This window comes from Citrus sinensis, chromosome 8, assembly GCF_022201045.2.
Source record: "Citrus sinensis cultivar Valencia sweet orange chromosome 8, DVS_A1.0, whole genome shotgun sequence".
In the NCBI taxonomy this organism is placed as follows: Eukaryota; Viridiplantae; Streptophyta; class Magnoliopsida; order Sapindales; family Rutaceae; genus Citrus; species Citrus sinensis.
Genome location: NC_068563.1, coordinates 26,911,523 through 26,933,412, shown reverse-complemented (window position 1 = coordinate 26,933,412; position 21,890 = coordinate 26,911,523). Strand labels below are relative to the sequence as shown.

The following is a 21,890-nucleotide window of genomic DNA, read 5'->3' as shown; positions in this document are numbered from 1 at the left end:
TCCAACTTCCCATTAGGGAAACAAATGAAGAAACGAACACTATTTAGACTTTAAAGGCTGATGAGGATGAATTAAGAAGATGGATTTCAAGAAGTATACAAATTCAGTTACTATTTCTTTTCTTTTTTTCCCTTTAATGGGTCTTGTAGTGCTTCACTCTTGGCCCATTAACCTTGAATTTTTGTTGGTCTAGATTGAGTTCCCTTTACTGGATTTGCTCATCAATTCTGAATGGTTGCTTCTCCCATGACCATGCTATGTTAGCTGCTCCATGATCTTCATAATCAAGTTCTTCAATTGTTACGGCATTGATTTCTTCCTTACTGCAGCAACTACGTAATCTCTCTGCTACAATAAAGTCCACAATACTGATAAAATTACAATATTCAAATCTCATCGGGACTCTTTATGGCATACAGCACATTAAATGTAACTTGTTGGTTATTCACCCTCATGGCTTAATTCTCCTTTTTTAACATCAATTAGAATCTTTCCCATGGTTAAGAAAGGTCTTCCTAGAATAATTGGCACTTCTTTGTCTGCCTCAAAATCTAGTACAATGAAATCCACCGAAAAAATAAATTTATCCATCTTCACCAACACATCTTCAATATTTCCTTCTGGATAGGCATGAGATCTGTCAGCAAGTCCCAGAGGTTGCGGTAGTCTTGCTGTATGGCTTTTATCTTTTGTGAACTTCCTGAGCTTCTTCCCCGTCCCAAGCATCTTTAAAAGCCATTCAATGTAACGACACCCAGAGTTCTGATAGTAATACTGACGAAAAAGTTGGGTGGCCAAAGAAACATTGCATATTCCGCTTTTCATAAAATATTATAATCTCTCTCGAGTACAACATATAATAAAAGTCCAATAGCACATAAACATTCGCGTCTAAGCCTAAATATATGTTTAGCCATATGCCATCTTCTTGGCCAAGGAACCAAGGAATATGATAAGGAAGGGCAAATGTAACCAAGAACAAAAATATCACCTAACAACTTCGCAGATAATTATGGAACGAACCAGCGGCATACAATAAATAAGCCGTCGTCCCTCCTGCTGCTACATAAAACTTTCGTCATAATCCACCTTGGGAAAAACACCGACCAGTGGTGGCGAACACTTGGCCTACTACAGTCTTAAGCCAAATGTGTAATAAAAATAGCAGCACTATTACATTGTCTTCAAATTCATCCTACAGTGATCTTCTTTCAATCAGATAGACCAGCCTTCGCCTTCAGGTGCAGCTTGAAGTCCATAATGTCACCCTCCCACCGGGTAACAGCTTGATTTTCACACACCCATATTTCATGGGCTACCTGGTTTATGAGCCTGAAATCGTGGCTGACGAGAACCAAACCCCCATCCCACTCATTCAATGCCTCAGCAAGCGAGTCGATTGTCTCAATATCCAGATGATTAGTTGGCTCATCCAAGAGAAGCATGTGGGGTTGCCTATATGCTAACCATGCAAAAACCACCCGACTCCTTTGCCCATCAGATAAATTCTTCATTGGCATCACCTGGGCTTTACCAGTCAACCCAAATCTCCCAATTGCTGCCCTCATCTTCTCCTCCTCATTGCCGGGGTACTCTTTTATCATATATTGGAGGGCAGACATATCCATGTCAAGTTTCTCAGCCAAGTGCTGATGGAACTGTGCAATTCTAAGGTGATTATGTCGCCGAACCATGCCATCAAGAGGAACCAAATCCCCCGTCATCAGCTTCAGAAGCGTACTCTTCCCAGCACCGTTGGGTCCAACCAAAGCTACTCTCGAGTCCAAGTCCACCCCAAAATCAAGGTTCTTGTAGATGAGGTTGTCGGGTGTGTAGCCAAATGTCACTTCCACAAACTGCAGTACCGGTGGGGGTAGCTTTCCTACATCAACAAAACGAAAGACAAGAACCTTGTCTTTCACAACCTTTTCTGTAAGCCCACCTCGCTCCATCTTAGCCAGTGTTTTCTCTTTACTCTGTGCTTGGCGAGCTAGCTTCGCTGACCCATGACCAAATCGGGCTATATACTCTTTCATTGAAGCAATCTGCTCCTGCTCCCACTTGTACTGTTTCATCTGGTTCTCTTCCAATTCAGAACGAGTCTGAACATACTGGTCAAAATTACCGGTATAGAACTTCAATTGCTTGTTTTGCATGTGAATGATGTTTGTGCAAACTCCATTCAGAAAATCCTGGGAGTGTGAAATCACCACCAAGATGCGGTCAAATTTCTTCAAGGTCTCTTCCAGCCAGACACAAGCTTCTAGATCTGCGTGGAAAGAGGGTGGGGGGAATAATTCACTTCCATTCTCTCTTATATAGGAATTCAATGACAATATATCATTGCATTTCAGCATCAAAAGTAATCGGATCTTAATAAATATATCTAAACAGGAAAAACTTGCAATCTCTACAATTCACGGAAACAGTATTCAGACCAATTTCTATGTTTCTTTCATAGTGAGTCAAGAACTAGATCAGGAAGCTGTAAACTAATTGGCAAGGGTTCATATAGGCTAACCCATGAATCTTACTGCAGAATAACCATCAATCAAAACCCCACTACTGGAACTGAAATTACCAAATTATGTGAATAGATCTCAGTATCAAAAGCATTTCAATCTTAGATAACATTTAGTATTACGTCTCTACGAATACCCGCAGCATGAGATTAACCAGATAATCGAAAAATAGGCTTCAAAAAGTCAAACTAAGGCATCTGCTTTGCTGCCTCATACCACACGTACCCCAATCACATGCAACAAACATTAATCAAACACATCACCAGAAATCAAACCAAGCATGCAGATGAAGGTTTTTGTTTCAAATATAATTAGATCTTGTTTGTATTTTCCAACTACCTAGTTTCAATAAAATCAATATCACCAACAAAACTAACCTAGATGATTTGTGGGCTCATCGAGCAACAGAATGGTTGGGTTAATAAAGAGTGCACGCGCCAATGCAATCCTCATTCTCCAGCCACCAGAGAAATCACGCGTTTTCTTAGCTTGCATAGTCTTGTTAAAACCAAGACCGTATAAGATTTCAGCAGCACGTTTTTCTGCAGTTGATGCATCCAAGGCTTCCAAACGCTCATAAACACGTTCAAGTTGTTCTCCACCTCCATCTTCCTATTGCAGATTAGACAACAAAAATCAGAACATTAGCTGTTGGAAAAGAAGGGGGGGGGGGGGGGAACTACAGTCAAAGATAACAAGAACTTTCAGTTAGACGTACCTGTGCTCCCAAGAATTCAGCTTCTTTCTCCAATTTTAACCTCTCCTCATCACAACTTATGACCGCTTCCAATGAAGACATGTCAGAAGCTTCAATCTCCCTAGTAAGGTGATGTATATCCATGTGATCTGGAATAGGAAGCTCCCGGCACCCTATTGCAGTCAAGAGCGTAGATTTCCCACACCCATTTAAGCCAAGCAAGCCATAACGCCTGTAAGCATAAGTAATGTTTAAAATTTACAGATACACTCCATATTGAAAGGTTACCTATATTATGAACCAACTGCTTTTTACATTTAAGCACAACACGTGACTATAGAAGGAATAATAACCAACCTGCCATAGTTAAGCTCCAGTTCAGAATCCACTATGAGATCATGTCCATGAAAAGTAACAGATAATGACTCTATCTGCAGCATCAAGCAAAGACCATTAATCACAGTATTTTTCCATCTTAATTCAGTGAAAAACTCAAAGAAATAACATGCAATATGAACATAGACTTTTTCTAACACAGAACCACCACAGCATTACCAAACTGAAAAACCACTCAAATGCATCGAAAAGAAACTGTGCAATTCATCCTGTTTTGACCCTAAAGATACTTTCTAGTCATGGAAAGAGTAAAAGTTTCAATTCTATTTCTTCCTTTTGAATTGCATAAATACAATAAAACATATCAAATAATATAAATAGATAGACATAACAAATTAACCTCAAAATATTAAAATAAATAAATAAATAACAAATTCTACAATCCCCACAAAATCAAAAATCAAAATCAAATCGTCACAGTTTTCACTGAGAGAATCAATGAAATTCATCCTGTTTTGGTGCTCAAGATACTTTCTAGTAATCCAGAAAGTAAGAATTACGACCCTGCTCCTCTTTCTCTCGCAAACCTTTTCCTTTCACTTTTTGTGTGTGTGTGTGTGTGTTTTTTTTTAACATACAACTATTTTTAATGAACTCAATTACATATACACAAGAAAAATATAATAGATCAATATAAAGCACACACGACCTAAAACAATTATATATTCCAAAATCCACAATTCCCTAAAAAATTAAAAATCAAAATCATCATGTTCCCAAAACTTACGCGAATATCTCTTGACAGAGGATGCGAGCAAAGCACTCCCGTACAAGTTCGATCCGAAATCTGCATGGCTGCCATTTCACTAGCAGCTTTATCAGCAGCACTTCCATTCTGTAACGCAGCAGCCTTAGAAGACGCCGCCGCCGCAGCCGCCTTGCCTCCTCTCTTGGCCGCCGCGGCAGCCTTCTTCTGCAAAGCCTTCTTCTTGCTTGCGTCCGACACCATCTGAACCAACAGGCCACCAATCAATAAATCAAAATAAAAACAAATAAATAAATAAATAAAGACCTAATTTCATGCTAATAGCTGATTAAAAACACAAATGCAACGATAAATTTGGTGAATCGAATGAGGAATTACCTTGGTTAAGAATCGATAATCGAGATCCGAGATCTAGGGTTTAGAGGTATGGAAACCTTGGTGCTACCTGAGAAGCGAGGTGAGGACCAACGACTGCCAAAAAACAAAAAGTTGAAAACCCGCTATGAGGGTTTCGTTTTTCGAAGAGAGTTCGACACAGCCGGGGGTGATTGAGTATTTATAGAGAGATGGACCGTGGGAGTGACACGTGTGCGATAGGTTATTATGGCACGTGGTTTGTGGTCCGACTAACAGTTACGTATTGGAATGAAATTGCGAATGTTTGGACAGACAACAGTAAAAAGTTAAGGTCGGTCTTGGTCTTCAACTTCGCCTTTTCTGCTGGGTTCTTCTTGCTCTTGGATTGGGTAATAGTTGGGCTTTAGAGAGTTGTTGATGAGCACTTCAGTTTGAGCTCGTAGACTAAACTCTAGCCCAATTAAATGTTGGGTTTAGCCCAATACCCATAACCCGTTAAAAAGGTGAATATTTTGAAAACATGTTAAACGTTTGTTAAATACGGCGCCACAACTATTGTTGCACGTTAAAGATCATGCTGAGTCAGCGTTTCTGATTCTTCCATTAAAATTGGCTTTCTAGTTTTCAGTATCCCCATGCTTTCATGTCACACTTCCATAGAATAATTTGCATATAATAGAGTTTGTGAAAACTTTTTTATTTTTCCCCTGAGAAGTTGTGAAAACATTAGTAAATATTCCATAGCAACTTAAAAAGAATTGAGTACACAATATCACGTACCTGATGTGAGAGTGTTAAAAAATTTAATGAGGGTCTTCTCCTCATCTTCTAATAATCTTGTGCCAGTGTCACCTATTTTTTAGTGCTACTATATAATTAAGATTTAATATTTTTTATTTTTTATTCATTAATTATTGCTCAGAATAAGATTAGACCATGAGATGAGAGTCTCATGATTCTATCAACTTAAAGTTTGTGAAAAATATTATTTTCGTAAAATGTTTTTTAAAAATAAAAAGCCTTATCTATAATTTTTCTTTTCTATAAAACATTTAAAATGTAAGTAGAAGAATTTCCGGATATGAGTGATCAAGACTGATGCTGTAGAAAAACACGCATGCTATAATTTTATTAATTTGTTGTGTATATGTAGAAAAGATGCGTTGAAGATTGACAAAGTCATCAAACTAACATATTTTCACTACCTTATCATCAACATTTGCTTAGAATCAAACAAAGTCCTTAAGCTCGGTTGTTACCGTTTTTGCGAGTTCCTTGTAAATTTATGACATAAAAACCTATATATCAACAACTGGGACATTGTAGATATTCACATAGTGGGTGTTAGCGGAAGCGGGAAAGAAATAAGACAAAACATACATTATATTGTAGAATGTAAAGTCACAGCTGTAACATATCTAAGTTTTTTGACATAATTTAATCGATGTAGATAGTTATTATTATACACACAAAACTAGATATCATGTAGAATGTAAAGTCACAGCTGTAACATATCTAAGTTTTTTGACATAATTTAATCGATGTAGATAGTTATTATTATACACACAAAACTAGATATCATTTTAATTCATACAGCTTGAAAACATGAGTGTCAAGATAGATTATCATATAGAGAAAAAATATATATATCAAATAAGAGAAAAGTGAAAATTGTATGAGATTACAAGTCTATTTAAGGGAAAGTAAATCAAATCTTAAAATAACACAAGTTTATTTAGGTTCCGTTCAGGACAGCTATGCTAAGGCAACGCAGTTGTCCCAATTGAACCCTTAATGTTTGCCAAAAACTTTAGTACCACAACTGCTTAATCTTAATGTCAAACAAGAGCTAAGCATATTTAAACAACAATAACAAATTATATTATAGGAGAAATTCTAGAATACCTCAGATTTACTACAACCAATTGATGCATGCATGACATGTGTAATTGAATTTAATACAAGCACCACTTGCATGATAGTAGTTCAAAATAAATACACACATGTCATGACATCATTACTTGTTATATGGGTGACATGGTACCTCAAATGTATTCTAAAATTTCTCATATTATAGATGTCAAAGACAATAAATATTACACTGAAAAGAATTCTATTTACATGACCAATTGGAAAACTTTTTAACTGCCGAGCCAAGCATCACTTCCTTAATATAAATGTATTATGTATATAAATAATCATCGTTTAGAATTTACTATTCAATTAACCTGGAAAGTCAAGAGAAGTAACTAAAGATTATTATTCGAGAAATTTCATTTCAAATTCTACAAAAGCATAGTGATAATGTCGGCACTCAATTGATCTAAGTTTATCCCTAAACTAAAATGAGTAAGAGACCACATAAATCCCTTTGCCCTATAACTTACAAGAACTTTTTTCAGTAAAAAATTCACAAGCTTGTTAATTTGCTAGATAAGTTCTCCAATGGAAATGACAATTTCTAAAGATGGGAGCTGCGAGCACCTTCAAAAGAATTCAAGAAGTCTAGTGAGTAATTATACACGGTTACCCAGAAGTCAGAAAGCAATATATATACATATATATAGTGCAATATATACAGAGCCAATGATTGTAGAGAACCATAGAGGCTGAAGCTAATTAGGAGAACGATGAAGAAGGATTACCAAAGCTGAATCAGATTCAAGCCAAAGGTTTATGTTTAAAAGGAAAAAAATGGCCAAAGGTTTTTCCATCCTTTATCACTGGATTTAATTTGATAATTTTGCAGTATCAAATTTCATCGATATGTTTAACTAAATTTGGTTGACTGACTAAATTCCTATTTTTCTTTCTTTTTCAATAAAGTCTTTTTTTTAATTCTAGCTAACTGCATCGAACCTACTAATTCAATTATATTCTAAATCACAATAAGATGGGTTGGATCTGGTACATTTTTATTATATATAATTTTGAATAGAGGAAATCAAAGTCTAAATTCGCCAACCTTCTGAAGGAGAAAGAAAATATATAAATTCAGCTAAAAAGGAGGAGCCTACACCAAAATCGTTGTAGCCGAGTCCGAAAATCTCGCTGGGTTCCCTCTAGGGTTTCTTACAAGAAAGCAAAACCTGAAATAATACTTCTGTACACACTTATTTATTTCAAGAACCCTAATTATATGTGGGATGATCGGTACCAATTACATTTCTGTGTAATTATATATATGCATCTATGAGATCCAAAATCCAACTTGTGCGCTTGGGACAGACAAGTAAGGTTACCTTGATAAGAAGCTCGTCATGGACCTTTAATTTGGTTTTTCAAAGTTGTTCAGGTAACTAGCTAGATAGCTAGCTCGATAGATAGATAGAAACTGCTATAATTAAGTCTATGGAAACCCATACAGAGCGGAACACAAGCAGAGAACGAACAGAAACAAGCGCGTCATGAGCACATAAAATGGCTAAAATGGCATTCACCTGCATATACAGCTGCACCTTCATGCTTTCGAGTTTTGAAGCTGATCATCATGATGATCCTCGTCAACCCAGATAACAGCACAGCAAGGTGCAGGTGCAAATGCAGATAAATGCGACATCTCAGCTCTGCTCCTATTGCTAGCTAAGTTGCTGGTGCGGTGGGCATTTTTAGAGAGCAAGAGAGTGAGAGAGAGAGAGATCCAAATATCCAATTACAGTAAGTGTGTAGAGAAAATCAACAGATAAGGATGTGACAAAGCTTTCTTTATTACAGCTTTTGCAGAGTCTGCTTCACAAATCACAAACACTGTGTGGTCTCAAGACCACGTGATGTAGACGCCCACAAGCACGTGGACTTCGACGACCCCACAAATCAGATACTGCCACGTATGGTACCACGTCAGACGGCCATATGAATTTACTGTTGAACCCGCGTGGGTCGGCTCGAATAACTCATAATTGTTGTTTGTAATAATTCTCACGTTTGAACAGTGCATATAATAATAATAATAATAAATACAAGTTTCTCTCGTAGGGCAAACACTAGTCTAAAAGCTCAAAATTTGATTGGTGAATTGCTCCAATAAAACTTCTGAAGCTAGGCTGTCCGTGGGACAAATATGTGTGTCTGTGTGTTTTCTCCTTCGCGCGATTGAGAAGCAGCCCCTGAATATCTGGAGGAAAAAGCGCCAGTCTAAGGTTAGAAGTGGTGCAATAGTTTTGTCCATTATTATAATATTATTTTTGTTTGCTTTGATTTGGCGCATCAATTAGGCCTTATTTTCGAGACTCAACTTGCTCACTACAGCTGGCAAAATAGATTCTCGGACTGACTGTGTCCGTGTGTGTGTCGTGTTAGTTTCGTATCGTGTTAAATTTAAATAAATTTAAATAATATTAATTTAAAATATTAAGATATTAATTTGATACGAAAAATAAATAAGTTATCGAATATCCCATCTGATATTTATATATATAGCAAAATTTCTATTAAATATTTACACACACAGAGCGGATTAGCAATCTCCTAAAATTATGCATATTTTTACACTAATTTATATAAATTATATCAACGGCTAAGATTTTAGGAGATTAATAAGATAAACGCTTAATAATAATGGTAATTAATGCACATTCTCTCTCGTTTCCTATAAAACATAATTTCTCTCTCCTAATTTTTCTCTGCATTTTTTCTGATTTTTCTCTTCTCATGGCTAAGATCATTGATTGTATTATAAAAATTTCCACGACCAAGAATGTCTTCTTAGTTATAAGATGTTATTGCACACCAAGAACATATCCATCATCAAATCATTCACGATTTGATATTATTATTTCATTAAATCCGTATTTTATATCATGTTTATTGCAAGTAGTTGATTCCTTTCAAATTCAATGATTTTCTTTAATATTGAACAAAGAAATCAACAGGGAGGAAAAGTAGATATTTTTCATAGAAAGAGCAAATATTTTTCTTAAATTGAATAAATCCCTTGCTGCTTCTTGTGTTTGCTCATGGCTTAGTCATCACTATTTACACCCACTATCTTGAGAGTAATTTTGATTTTAATTATGAGAGGGTTAAAAAAAAACAATTAATGAAGGGGAAAAACACAAGTGAAAAATATATTTTGATATTATAAAATATTTATATCTACTAAATATTACATATTTACACTATTGAAGTTTTAATTATATATATTTAAATAATATTGTATGTTGATATTATAAAATATACATATCTATTAATTTTTTATACATTTATACTATTAAAATTGTATAAAATTTTATAAATGAAATATTATTTATATGTTTGTCCTTATAAAAAAAAGGAAAATCATGTTTAATATTTGAGTTTTAATGACAATAACCTATAAATTAATTTTAAATAGAAAATATAATTGAACCATTAATTGGATAAATAGATCAACTATTTTAACCCTAACCCGACACGAAAAAAATATTGGCAACCCGTACGTAGTCCATTTAATAATTATGTTTAATTTAACAATCTATTACTTATTTATTCGTGTCGTATTTGTGTCGGATAATCAAATCGTGTTAAATTTTGTCAGCTCTACAGCTCATTAGTGTCACTTTTGCTTGAATTGATAAAGATTATAGTGATAATTATGCATTTGTTTCTATACTTAGGTTTAGAACGAACTCTTCACCTGCCACTGCCCAAAGGGGGGACAACAATATTTTTATTATAGAGTAGTGTTGGAGATTCTATCAAATAGTTAACTAATGTGATATTTATTTATTGAATGATAAATAAATAAATAAATACATCAACCGATGAATAAATAAATGATGCATAACATTGAAACGTAAATGACAGGATCCTGCCATTATTAATTATTAGACATTTAATACATGGTTAAAGTGGACAAGTATCACATCAAACTAACACTATCGATTAGAACAAGATGAGCTTATAATTAAGTATTATCAAATTAGAGATAAATGAGTGTTGTGTGGATTAGTCATTCTCTCATATGATGCGACAATATGAATTTACGATTACACCATATGCATGAAATCTGCATTTACTACTTAAATCTCATAATTTATATATGGGAGCCCTTACGTTACGTTAATCGTAACGTAATTTGTTAATATTTTTTTTAATTCATTAATCACTTATATGTAGGAGTATAGCACTGACATCATTTAAGAGAGCCTTTAATACCTTCACTCTTTCAGTTTACTGCACTTTATACTTAGAGCGCTGATATTTGGACAGAAAAATCTAACAAAATGCTAATAAAATAAACTATAATACCATACGGTGTTAAAGGGAGAAAAAAAATAGAATGATGAATTAACTCAACACCACACAGTGTTTTAGTACATTTTATCAACTTTTAGTTTCTTTAGCATTTTTGCTATGCCTAAATCCACTCATTAGGCCTTTTTTTAAAAAAAAAATTTATATATTTGAACACAACAGTTTAAAAAGGATGGTGCCAGGATATTACCAAGACGGGTGTCAACAGAAAATAGTTTCATGTTGCTGTGCAAAGAAAGAAGAGATAATTATAGTACTGATAATAGTAATAATCAGAAAAAGAAAATTAGAGACAATCGTCCCTCAATGTTTCAAAAATTTTGACGATAGCACCGAGTCTTTGGGGAGTAGGGATGGTGAAAGCTCAAAAACACAAGAACCCTACAAAGCAACACAAGTTCAGGAAAGTTGAGATACGTTGACGTTGAAGTTCCATTACTCCGCAGATGGGGCCGCCCGAAAAAGGCAGAGGCACTACCAATTAACCAAATCCAGTTTAATGCATCAATTGATATCGGTTTTAGAAACAATCATGATTTGGGCAGCTAAACCCCGAGTGCACTGAATTCATTTGTTGTTATTACGTGCATTACGAAAGGCAGATATTAAGTTGGATTTCTTAGAAACGACTAAATGAATATTTTTGTGACAATTCTTATGCAAGCACGACCATTATCATCATATCATGAGCTTAAAGTCAAATTGGCAGCAATTATTTTATCTTCTGTCACAGTGCTGTAATTTATGCAAGATAAGCATCCATAAATGTGATCATGAAAATAAATAACAAATCATGAAAATTCAAACATGCCTTAAATTAAAACTAATCTGATCCATCATCTCACCTTTGCTTTGTTGGTCAACAAGGCCCAGCCTCTAGGCCTCAAAAGAGTGGCCCAACACTGTCTCCAGACCCATTCCTCTACTGATAAAAATTCAGTACTGATATGAGTTTTTGTTAAGTTCCGAATCAATAATTGTTATATAAGAAAAAAAATAAAAACTTAAAATAAATCTTGATAATTGATTCAATGCTCAGCAAAAAAAAAAAGTTTCAGCACTGAATTCTAATCCTTCCTCTGCACCATATTTTATCCGATTAAAGGGTTTTTGTAACTTGTTAAGAAAAGGGTATAATAGGGATATTAATCTGGTGCTCTTTTATTTTTTTGAAAAAAAAAAATCTAGTGCTTTTAGTATCACTAAACTAAGCAAATAAAGAGTGGAGCTATTTAGAACCCAAAACACTCTTTTACACCTAATTACTCGAGCTTAAATTTAGAAGTTAAAATTTCACTTTCAAAACCTGTCATTATACCAAAATTAACCCATTATAACTTGTGATTTTAAATAATGTTATTTGTCCACGAATACCCACCAAAATCATTTCCATCGTCCATGTTGATTGATAATCTATGAAGCTTTCAATTCTATAGCAAATAAATATCGATGTCAAGTCGCAATAATTAAGTGGGGATAGTAGTTTAGTGCTCTCGCTCAAAGATTCCTAATCGTACTTGTAGTCATTATGGAAAAAAATCTTATCCATTAAATTATTCAAAAAAAATAAAGTTCCACAAAAATCCATCGATAAAGAAACAAATATGAGAGTTTAAAGGTTGCATATATGGAGAAGAAACCACACTCGTACATATATAATATCCCAACTATTAAGGCTCCGTTTGGTACAGCTTATTAAATAGAGCTTATAACAGTAGAGCTTATACCAATAGAACTTTTGGACAAAAAGTCCTTGAGTGTTTGGTAGTCAATAAAAAAAACACTTTTGAACTATTAAACTGTGTGATATTTTTTATATTATATATTTTTAGAAAATCTCTATAGCCTCTACTCCCAAAAGCTCAAATTTTGGGCTTTTACTAGTAGAGGTAAATTAGCTTATTTAAGCTAAAAAAACTCTATTAAAAAAATAATCAAACACCATAAAAAATTTTAAAAAGTGCTTATACGATTAAATAAGCACTTATGGCTCTTAAATAAGCCATACCAAACAGGCACTAAGTCAAATTAAAACAAAGACTTGTGTCACACGTTTTCACTAATTGAAAAAAAAAATCTTTTATTCACCATACATTCTAGATTGAATTCTATTTATCTAGAATTGAATTAAGTTGATACTAAATAATAAATTAGGGTTTCAAATAAGATGGGTGTAGGAAGTAAAATTATTTGAGTTAAACTTAATTATTTCAGAAAAAATTATATTTTATCCTTAGTGGTAAATTACTTAATAATGTAAGGTGAGAGAGAGATATCCTTATCGTCTTATGGTTATGGAATTATTTGATCAATCAAATAAAAAACCGAAGTAGAACCATTCATGTGCATGTGATTTTATGGGTAGAATTTTTCTTGATTTAGAAATTAGATATTTCTTTTTCTCTTATATTAACTTGTAGTAAAATTTTAAAAATCAATTAGATACTCGATTAAATAAATATTTATAAACATTAGATAAATGATACAAAATAAGCACTTAAAATCTCATACGAGTATGAATAGTAATAAGAGATTTTCAGGAGTCAGAGCTTCAAATTCAAACTTTTATTTGCTAGGTATTTTTCCACAGTTTTCGAGAATCTGAATTTAAGGGCAAAAAAAAAGGTCAAAATAAGTCAACAAACTTGGAATGAATAGCAAGGGCAAATTTGAAATTCCATAGCATTTGAAGGGAAAATTACTTGAAAAACATCATAAAAATCTATAAGTCAGTGAATTGTCCGTCACGCTTACGGAGACGAAAAGGTGTTGCAACGTTGGTACTGTGCGTACAGCCTATTCGCAGCTGCCGACAAGGCGGAGGAAGTGTATCCTTCGACCGTTCGACGCTTATCCTTAGTCCTTGCTTACTCCATCACTCACCGCGTAAAACACGCCCGTCACGCGCGCGCACACGTTTCTCACCTGGTAACCACCATTCCAATTCTTTTAGGAAACCCCACGCCCTCCCTTCCCACATCCATACATCACATCATACATGCAATATTCCCCATACATCATCCATTCATCCATCAGCCACGTGTAATGCAATAACTGCTACTCATTCTCTCTCTCAACTCCCAAGTCTCGCCCCTCTGCTATATAAATACAAACATTTCCCTTTTGCCAGTTAAAAGCCCTCTCGCTCTGTCTCGCCCTGTTATTCAGTGACTCATCGGTAACCAAACCCAGCCAATTCTCAACAATGGGCAAGGTGAGTCAACTCGGTCACCCCAAGTCGTTTTTATTTATTTTTCTTTTTTATACTTCTTCCTTCTGCTTTCTTTTCTATTTGCTCTGTGAGAAAATTACTGTTTGATTTTTTTTTTTTTTTTTTTTTTTTACAGAAGAAGAAGAACAACAACAGCAATAACGAAAACCACAACAAAGAAAACAACAACAACAACGGCAATAATGAAGCGGAGAAGAAGGAGGAGGAGGAGGAAGGAGATGCCGTCGCAGAGAAGAAGAAGGACGATAAGAAAAGTTCCGTTACTGTGATCTTGAAAGTTGACATGCATTGCGAGGGCTGCGCCAATAAAATCGTCAGATATGCTCGCTCTTTCGAAGGTTTCACTTTGTTCATATTTCTATCTTTCATTTTGCCTTTGTTCACCAAAAGAAGAAGAAAAAAAAATTCGAAGTTATTAATATTAATACTAATAATGCGGGCGTGATTTGTTTTGGTTGTTATAGGAGTGGAGGCAGTGAAAGCAGAGGTAGCCGCTAACAAAATCACCATAGTCGGGGCAGTGGATCCATCCAAGATCCGAGAGAAATTGGACAAAAAGACCAAGAAGAAAATTGACCTCATCTCTCCTCAGCCCAAGAAAGACAACAAAGATAAAGAACCCAAACAAGATAACAAACCAAAAGACAACAAATCCCCTGATGACAAGAAACCCAAAGAGGTTACTCAATTTTTGCCCCCCCCCCCCCCCTTTCAAACGGTTTACTATTAATTAATGTTTGTTAAATTACTATTAATCAATGTTTATTAATTAAAATGCTAAATACTTTTGTTTCTTTCTTTTGCTTTTTTTTTTTTTAATTCTGGAATTAATTCATTAATGGGTTTATTATATTATACGTCAGCCTCCGGTGATGACGGCGGTTCTGAAGCTGGGGCTTCACTGCCAGGGTTGCATTGAGAAGATTCTCAAGATTGTCTCTAAGACCAAAGGTGAGAGTGAGAGACGATTATCTCATGAACTTCATTACTGCCGCGTTCAGTTCTGTAGCGTTACTGTAACGGTGTCGTTGTTATCATTATTATTATTTTTATATATATTTTTATTTTTTTAACAGGGGTGATGGATAAGTCCATTGATAAACAAAAGGATACGGTGACGGTCAAGGGGACAATGGATGCTAAGGCGTTGGCTGAGGTTTTGAAGGAGAGGCTGAAGAGACCGGTCGAGATTGTGCCACCTAAGAAAGAGAAAGAGAAAGAGAAGAATGATGAGAAAGAATCCAACGGTGGGGATAATAACAACAGCGGTGGCAATGGCGGCAGTAAGAAGAAGAAGGGCGGTGGTGGTGGCGGCGGCGGTCAAGAGGTTGGAGATGGCGGTGGCGGTGGCGGTGGTGGGAAAATGGAGGAGAGCAGGATGGAGTATTTCCCAATGGGTGTGCCTGGGTCGGGTTATGGACATGGGTACCAGATTCACGGAGGGTATGAATATGGGTACCCTGTTGGAGGCTACTACCACCAGCCGGCTGCTCCACAAATGTTCAGCGATGAGAACCCGAATGCCTGTGTTGTTATGTAGTGAATGATGGTTAGGGAGCAAGCAAAGGTTATAATGTTATTTACAAGATAGGTTTAATGGGTAACTTCAACCATGGAAATATTTGTAAATAATAAAGTTCGAGGAGTAAAATTTTGGATTAATCCTCTTTTATCATAATCATCTCCTAGTTAATTTTGTATGCTGCTGGACTAGTATATTTTATTTAGTGGTATTTTGCAGTTGACTTCATATCTTTTAATTAATTACCCCATTTGTGTAACTACTTGACATTAATATTTATAATTAAAAACATAATTAAAATTATAATATTATATTAAATTATATAAATTATAATTATAATATTATATTAAATTATATAAAGTATTTATTTAGATAAATAATTCTTACAAGCGACGGACGGATGTATGTTCCACTCGTATTTTACAAGAAAAATAAAATAAAATTAATTTCATATAATTTTTAGAGAGAGAGAGAGAGAGAGAGATTAAGTTCAAATGGAAACTCAAACCCTGCCCGCACAACTGTGGTTCACTTGGCCAATTGCTGCAAAGATTGGGCGCGCTGGTGGCAACGATGCTTTAATTGAATTGAATGGGGTAATTAATGATGAACTGGAAGATTCTGATAAAAGCCCTAACAAAAATCTGGCAGCGCACCCACCAGCATCTCTCTCCCACCTGTTCCAATGTTGTGTTTCATTCAAACATTATTCAATTGCATTTGATGATGCTCACCTAATCACAATTCTCTTCCACATCCTCCTGTTCTTATTTTTTGGACCATTACCATAATTCGTTCGTTCCATCTGCTGCTGCATTTTTACGTCTTTTTCTGTTTTTTTTTTTTTATTATTATGAGCGTCACATTCACGGGTTTGTTACCTGGTAATTTTACTCGTACATACTCTACTATTTTTGGCGAAACATTATCTTCCATGTTGTATATAATTGTCATGTCAAACGACACGCTTATGACATGGGGAATAAAATTCCTATCGATAAGATAGAAATAGATTGCGGTGGTGATGTTGTGAAAATGAGGCTTCTAATTTCTTTTAATTAACAGGAAATTTAAAATTTTGAAGTTGCCTATTTTAACTTCATGTTTCCATAAGTTTTTAAAAGTGAATACAGAAAGCACTTGTTGGAGAAAATGTTTATTTTGCCCTCTTGTTCTTTAAAACTCTCTCTGTCACACCGCTTTAATCACGTCGAAACACTATCCTCAATTAAATTACATTGTAAACGTATTGATGGTTGCATTAGAAGCTTGTATAAGAGAACAGAAACCGATAGCTCAATTTCAATTACTCAACTCTCCTAATGAAAAGTTGACGCATGACACGTGGCTCAGCTGAACATACCCCACTTCCTCACTCTCTGGTACCTTCATTCACATCACACACTCACTCACCGGGCTCACGCAACTTGCTTGTCCTTAGCAAATGCCCAATTGGTGAAATCGGAGGACGCGAAGTGAAGGTCCCACAAAAGCAAAAAAGAAGGGCAAGAAAGAAAGGGCACGGCATTGACAGAGAGGGACCTACCGATTATCGACAGACAATGTAGCTAGAGAGAGGGGGACTGTACCCTTCTTGTGTCAAACCTGCGAAACACGGCTTAGCCTTTAAAGCTTTTTTTTTTTCTTTTTTTTTTTATTATATTTCTCTGCTTTAAAATTCCCTTTTTCGTGCGTGTCCTTATTAGGTGTGATTTGAGAGCCTCTGAGGCTCACTCTCATTTTAATCGGTGTCCTTTTTATTGGTGCTTAGTGTTGTTATTCCTTGTCGTTTTTCAAGAGGCCAGTGCGCCACCAGTACGACCGGTGCTGCATTTCCTCGAACGTACGCAATTAATTAAATATAAAGCCCGCTCAGGACTGGCTTTCACTTGGGGAGAGCCTACCGAACCGATCAAATTCCCCGTTAGACGACACCACCGTAAAGAGTCCAGTCTACATCTCCTTTTTCTGTTCGCCAATCACGCTCGATGGCTCTTTTTCTATCCTGCGCCGTGCCTATTTGTTAAAATGTTAACTATTGAAATGAAATGAGATTTTTATTTTTAAAAAAATTTTGTTGTTTCTTGATTTTGAATAGATACACGACAGCACAAAAGGAATGATTAAGGACTTGAGATATTTATTTGAGACTTGTACCATTTATTTCCATCGTTCATATTCGTTTCAATATTCAAGCCCTTAATCAGAACAATTTTTGTGTCTCTTTAATCTCGAAAAATAAGTGGAGGGTTTAATTATGTTGGAACTTTGTTAAATTAATAATTTTGTTATGATACTATTTATTTGGAGGATATATAACGACGAGACCAATCATATCCTAGACGAGGAGTCAGCCTCTTTATAAGCGAGTAGATGAGTAAAGTCTAGTAGCAGGTATCCACGAGTAGTAATCTTCTGCTCGGTCACGAGGACGCCCTCTTCTGGACCATAGCACGAGATGACCTCCTGCTAGGAACCGAGAGCCATTTCTGTTGAAGACCAGAGTTGGCAGATCTAGCCCGAATTTATTTTCTTTTTTTTTTCCCAATTTCTTATTTGGCTAAGAAGGCTGTGCTTATGTTTCGGCAATGAAATTTTGAACACCAAAATTAATAGTGTGGAGTGAAGTGAAAATACCTAAGTGTTAGTAACGGTATTGTTCATGATAAGGATATAACGGAGTTTGTTAAATTTAAAAAGGTTGGCGTAATTAAAGGCGTGAGTTGAAATGTTGGTCTTCGCCTGATTCATAACTGACAAAATGACTAATGATTTTCATTTACTGCATTTATAATTAATCTAATTTACTAGTAAGAAATAAGAAACAAAACAAAAAAAAAAACAGCATTTATTGAATTTTTAAATGGATAAAGGGGGAAAGGAAAATGATCATTCATCAATATCAACAACGCCGGTTAGCTTCGCCTTTTTGGCGAAACGCAAAAAGAGGCACCAAATGCAATCAAAACGACATCGTGCATTGCCGAGTCGTTTATAGGCCGCACGTGCGTTCTCACCTTTAAAAAGAAATGAACGAAGGACGTGTGATATCATGATGTGACTGTGCAGTGCATAATGAATGTATCATGCATCGTGTTCCCATGATGCCGTATCATGATGATGTCACATGCATGCCCATTAATATTCTTTCCAAATTGCATCTTTGCATCCCCCGGCTGCTTTTACGAAATGTACCGGAACCTTCAATGAAGGGTGGGAAAAATGCCCAAAAGGGAACAAAAGGAAATAACAAAATTACTTTTAAAAAGCATTTTCTTTTTTTCTTTTTTTGGGTACTAAATAAAACAAATTTTTTAATCTAAAACTTTTTTTTATTATTATAGTAGTTTTAGTAATTCTAAATTTTCATTGTATGATTATCAACGAATGAGAAAGTGACATGTGCATGTAAATTTTTTTTTTTCAAAATAAGAATTCGATGAATATTCTATCTACTTGCACAAAGAAGGACTTCACCACCAAGTCGCCTACATCATTTAATTGATTAGAATTATTTTACGGGCGTGTTAGACTTGATTCCATATCCATGTGATCAAAAGGTTCTTTTGAATCTTTTTCCTTTAGATGTGATGATTGCATAAGCTCTACGCCATGTGGGTGTAGGTCAAAAAAAGGGGATTGAAGAAGGAAAAAAAATACATCTTTTTTTTTTTTTTTAAAGAAAGTCATTTTCATGGGTGAATAAAGATGATTTTTAATCTTGAAAAATAGGTCGAGGGTTTAACCATGATGGAGCTCTGTTAAATTTATAATTTTGTTATGATATTATTATTTTTAATGACACAATTTAATCAAGAATGAATATGAATACGAAATATGAAACCACATCAATATATCTTCAAAAAATCACATTAATATTTACTAATATTTATAATATTCTTGGTAATGGTTGCTTCAGGAGCAGAAGGCACAAAACTTCTTGATGTATAAAAATGCAGAAGTTAATCATTCTGATTCCCCCACGTTTGAATTGAACGAATCCGGGTGATCTTTTAAATTTTCTGTTGACCAATCATTAGCTCACGCAAATGCAAAAGAGAGAGAGAGAGAGAGAAAAAAGGAAAAAATAAATGAGTGAGTGAGAAAATAGAAGAGAAGAAGTGATATAATTAGCTATGGCATCAAAGCATGTATAAGATTTCAGGTGTCGTTGCCATCTTTGATATGAGCCTTCAATTATTGTTGGGGATGATGGTTACACAAAAATTAAGTGAAGGAAATTTTTTTTTTATTTTAGGTTTGGAACTGGATAATTAAGAACTTTTAAAATGTCAATAAACTGATTATGAGTTGTTTAAGAACAAAAAAGGGGGGGAAAAAAATACAGTAATCAACTAAAGAAAAATGAAACGAAATGATTAAAATCATCATATTGGTCCCATGTCTATTGCGACTTTATTCCAAAAAAATTTACTGTGAGAAATTTAAAATACAGTAATCAACTAAGTTAATTTCTTTTTTTTTTGGTTTAAACCACCCGATTTTCGGCGATCGCATTGGGTCCCGACTAATTCGGATTCAGGGTTTAGTCACAGTTAATGCTCTTTACCCCTTCCAAATAGTGTGTTTAGTGGGGATCGAATCCGAGAGCTCTTCCCACTTATCCAGCCTGCGCCACCAACTGAGCCACAACCGTTTGGTAACTAAGTTAATTTCTATCATACCAACTTAGTTGACAAGTACCAATCAGTCTGCAAGGATCCATATTATTTTCATCTTTTTAATTACACCCACAGTGAGTCAATAATGTCACTCTTTTTATTTATTCGATGAAGTGGAAAGAAATAGGAAAATTTTATTCCCTCGGATGTGGGTGTATATGAATAATTCGATGTATAAAATCCTCATCATATACATACAGTTTAAATGAATAATTCGATACAAGAAATTATTGATGTGCAGTGTGCACGCTTGCTTCTGAGACAATTCCCAAAGTTTAATTATTTTCCCTTTCTATTTTCCCTATTGCCTATCAACATGGCAAAGAAAGTCGTCGGGATGCTCTAAGTCTTTGGTCGATTATTGGAAAAATGGACTCAGAAAAGTGAACGAGAAGGAGACATAATAATGATAGATCCTCATCGTCATCAGCATCAACGTAACCATTTGAAATTTCGTTTCATTTTTTTCTATTTTTTTTTCCACAATTGTACAGTATTTTGAGGACTTGAAGTTGAAGGGTCTTCACCTAAAATTTGTCGATATTAGGGTAGTTGTCAAATTAATTTATGACGAGAAAACTTTTGTTGCTTTTGTGTGAATTGTATATGTGCATGATCATGAAGTCAAGAGAGCTGTAACATTATTTGCGGATTAATTTGTAACTTTGAAATTAAGCACTACGAAAGCAACGCCTGCTGCATAATAAAAATATCTCAGAAATTGAAGATCTTGATCGATCAGAAGTGAAATTGGAAAATTAATGGCGATCAGCCTGTGCGATTCTCATACGGACCTTGTGCCTGAACGTGCATGATGGCGGCACGTATGCATCTGACCATACATAATTTAAAATCATACATGCAACTTGAGTTTTTATAATCAAATCCTTGCATTTTCTGCTAATTAGAAGTATTAATTGAAACGCTATATATCTAGCTCTGCACGTTACTTTCTCAACTCTAATGCACATGCTTACTATTTAAAGCATGTCAACTATCACAACTATGTTATTTATTTACATATTTTTCTTCTTGTATTGCTGGTGTTAATGATAGAATTGGTCAATATTACATAGTAAGCCACGTCGGTTTAAATACAATAGTAAGGTTCTGCACACCAATTCCATTCATTATGGATCCCTTAATTTTAACTAGAGAGGCGGACGACTTGACACACCAAAATTCAATGATCATACGACAGAAAAATTTTCAGATCCGGCCACAACTACTGTAGGTGAAGGTCTTATTCAAATCGGAAAAGAATTCCCGCAATACCGTGACCTCAGTTCGACTCATCTACGTGGGTCAAGATAAATAGTGTCCATTATGTGTCTCTACTAATAGTACTGTAATATCTGTGTCTGTTCTGCCCAAAACTGAAATGGGCCTAAGCCCAACTAATCCAATAATGGCCGGTGGGCCTACTGAAGTGAATGATATTTGATAAGGATAAAATCTTATCAACAACGAGAATACTTTTGCACGAGTGAATCCAAAACAAGTACAAGGGCCAGCCGGATATGACGCTTGATGCGACGGGGT

General features: G+C 35.1%; 2 protein-coding genes, 1 long non-coding RNA gene and 1 other non-coding gene across 4 annotated transcripts; 1 reads left to right on the top strand and 3 right to left on the bottom strand.

Annotated features, from left to right (window-relative positions):
• Window positions 1-791: 791 nt before the first annotated feature.
• LOC102610942 (ABC transporter F family member 1) lies at window positions 792-4,866 on the bottom strand. Its single transcript, XM_006487970.4, has 6 exons — window positions 4,700-4,866; window positions 4,343-4,564; window positions 3,577-3,650; window positions 3,241-3,451; window positions 2,900-3,134; window positions 792-2,269 (listed from the first exon to the last, which is right to left on the bottom strand). The coding sequence occupies exons 2-6, from the start codon at window positions 4,562-4,564 to the stop codon at window positions 1,212-1,214; spliced, it is 1,800 nt and encodes a 599-aa protein (XP_006488033.1). The 5' UTR covers window positions 4,700-4,866; the 3' UTR covers window positions 792-1,211.
• A 2,053-nt stretch (window positions 4,867-6,919) lies between these two features.
• Window positions 6,920-8,921, bottom strand: LOC127899060 (uncharacterized). Its single transcript, XR_008050858.1, has 2 exons — window positions 7,921-8,921; window positions 6,920-7,162 (listed from the first exon to the last, which is right to left on the bottom strand). It is a non-coding gene; the product is annotated as an uncharacterized LOC127899060 (long non-coding RNA).
• Window positions 8,110-8,230, bottom strand: MIR530A (microRNA MIR530a). The gene has a single exon (NR_129331.1). It is a non-coding gene; the product is annotated as a microRNA MIR530a (primary transcript).
• A 5,039-nt stretch (window positions 8,922-13,960) lies between the features above and the next one.
• On the top strand, window positions 13,961-15,822 carry LOC102628673 (heavy metal-associated isoprenylated plant protein 3). The gene is made up of 5 exons (XM_052432518.1): window positions 13,961-14,126; window positions 14,260-14,482; window positions 14,609-14,823; window positions 15,008-15,095; window positions 15,221-15,822. The coding sequence occupies exons 1-5, from the start codon at window positions 14,118-14,120 to the stop codon at window positions 15,682-15,684; spliced, it is 999 nt and encodes a 332-aa protein (XP_052288478.1). The 5' UTR covers window positions 13,961-14,117; the 3' UTR covers window positions 15,685-15,822.
• Window positions 15,823-21,890: the final 6,068 nt, after the last annotated feature.

Bases quoted from the DNA above. Each gene is read 5' to 3' on its own strand.
- LOC102610942 (XM_006487970.4), bottom strand. From the start codon at position 4,564: ATGGTGTCGGACGCAAGCAAGAAGAAGGCTTTGCAGAAGAAGGCTGCC. The intron at 3,452-3,576 runs GTTGGTTATTAT...TTATGCTTACAG, and splicing joins CTGGAGCTTAACTATGGCAG to GCGTTATGGCTTGCTTGGCT. The intron at 3,135-3,240 runs GTACGTCTAACT...AATCTGCAATAG, and splicing joins CTGAATTCTTGGGAGCACAG to GAAGATGGAGGTGGAGAACA.
- LOC102628673 (XM_052432518.1), top strand. The intron at 14,483-14,608 runs GTTTCACTTTGT...TGGTTGTTATAG, and splicing joins ATATGCTCGCTCTTTCGAAG to GAGTGGAGGCAGTGAAAGCA. The intron at 14,824-15,007 runs GTTACTCAATTT...ATTATACGTCAG, and splicing joins ATGACAAGAAACCCAAAGAG to CCTCCGGTGATGACGGCGGT.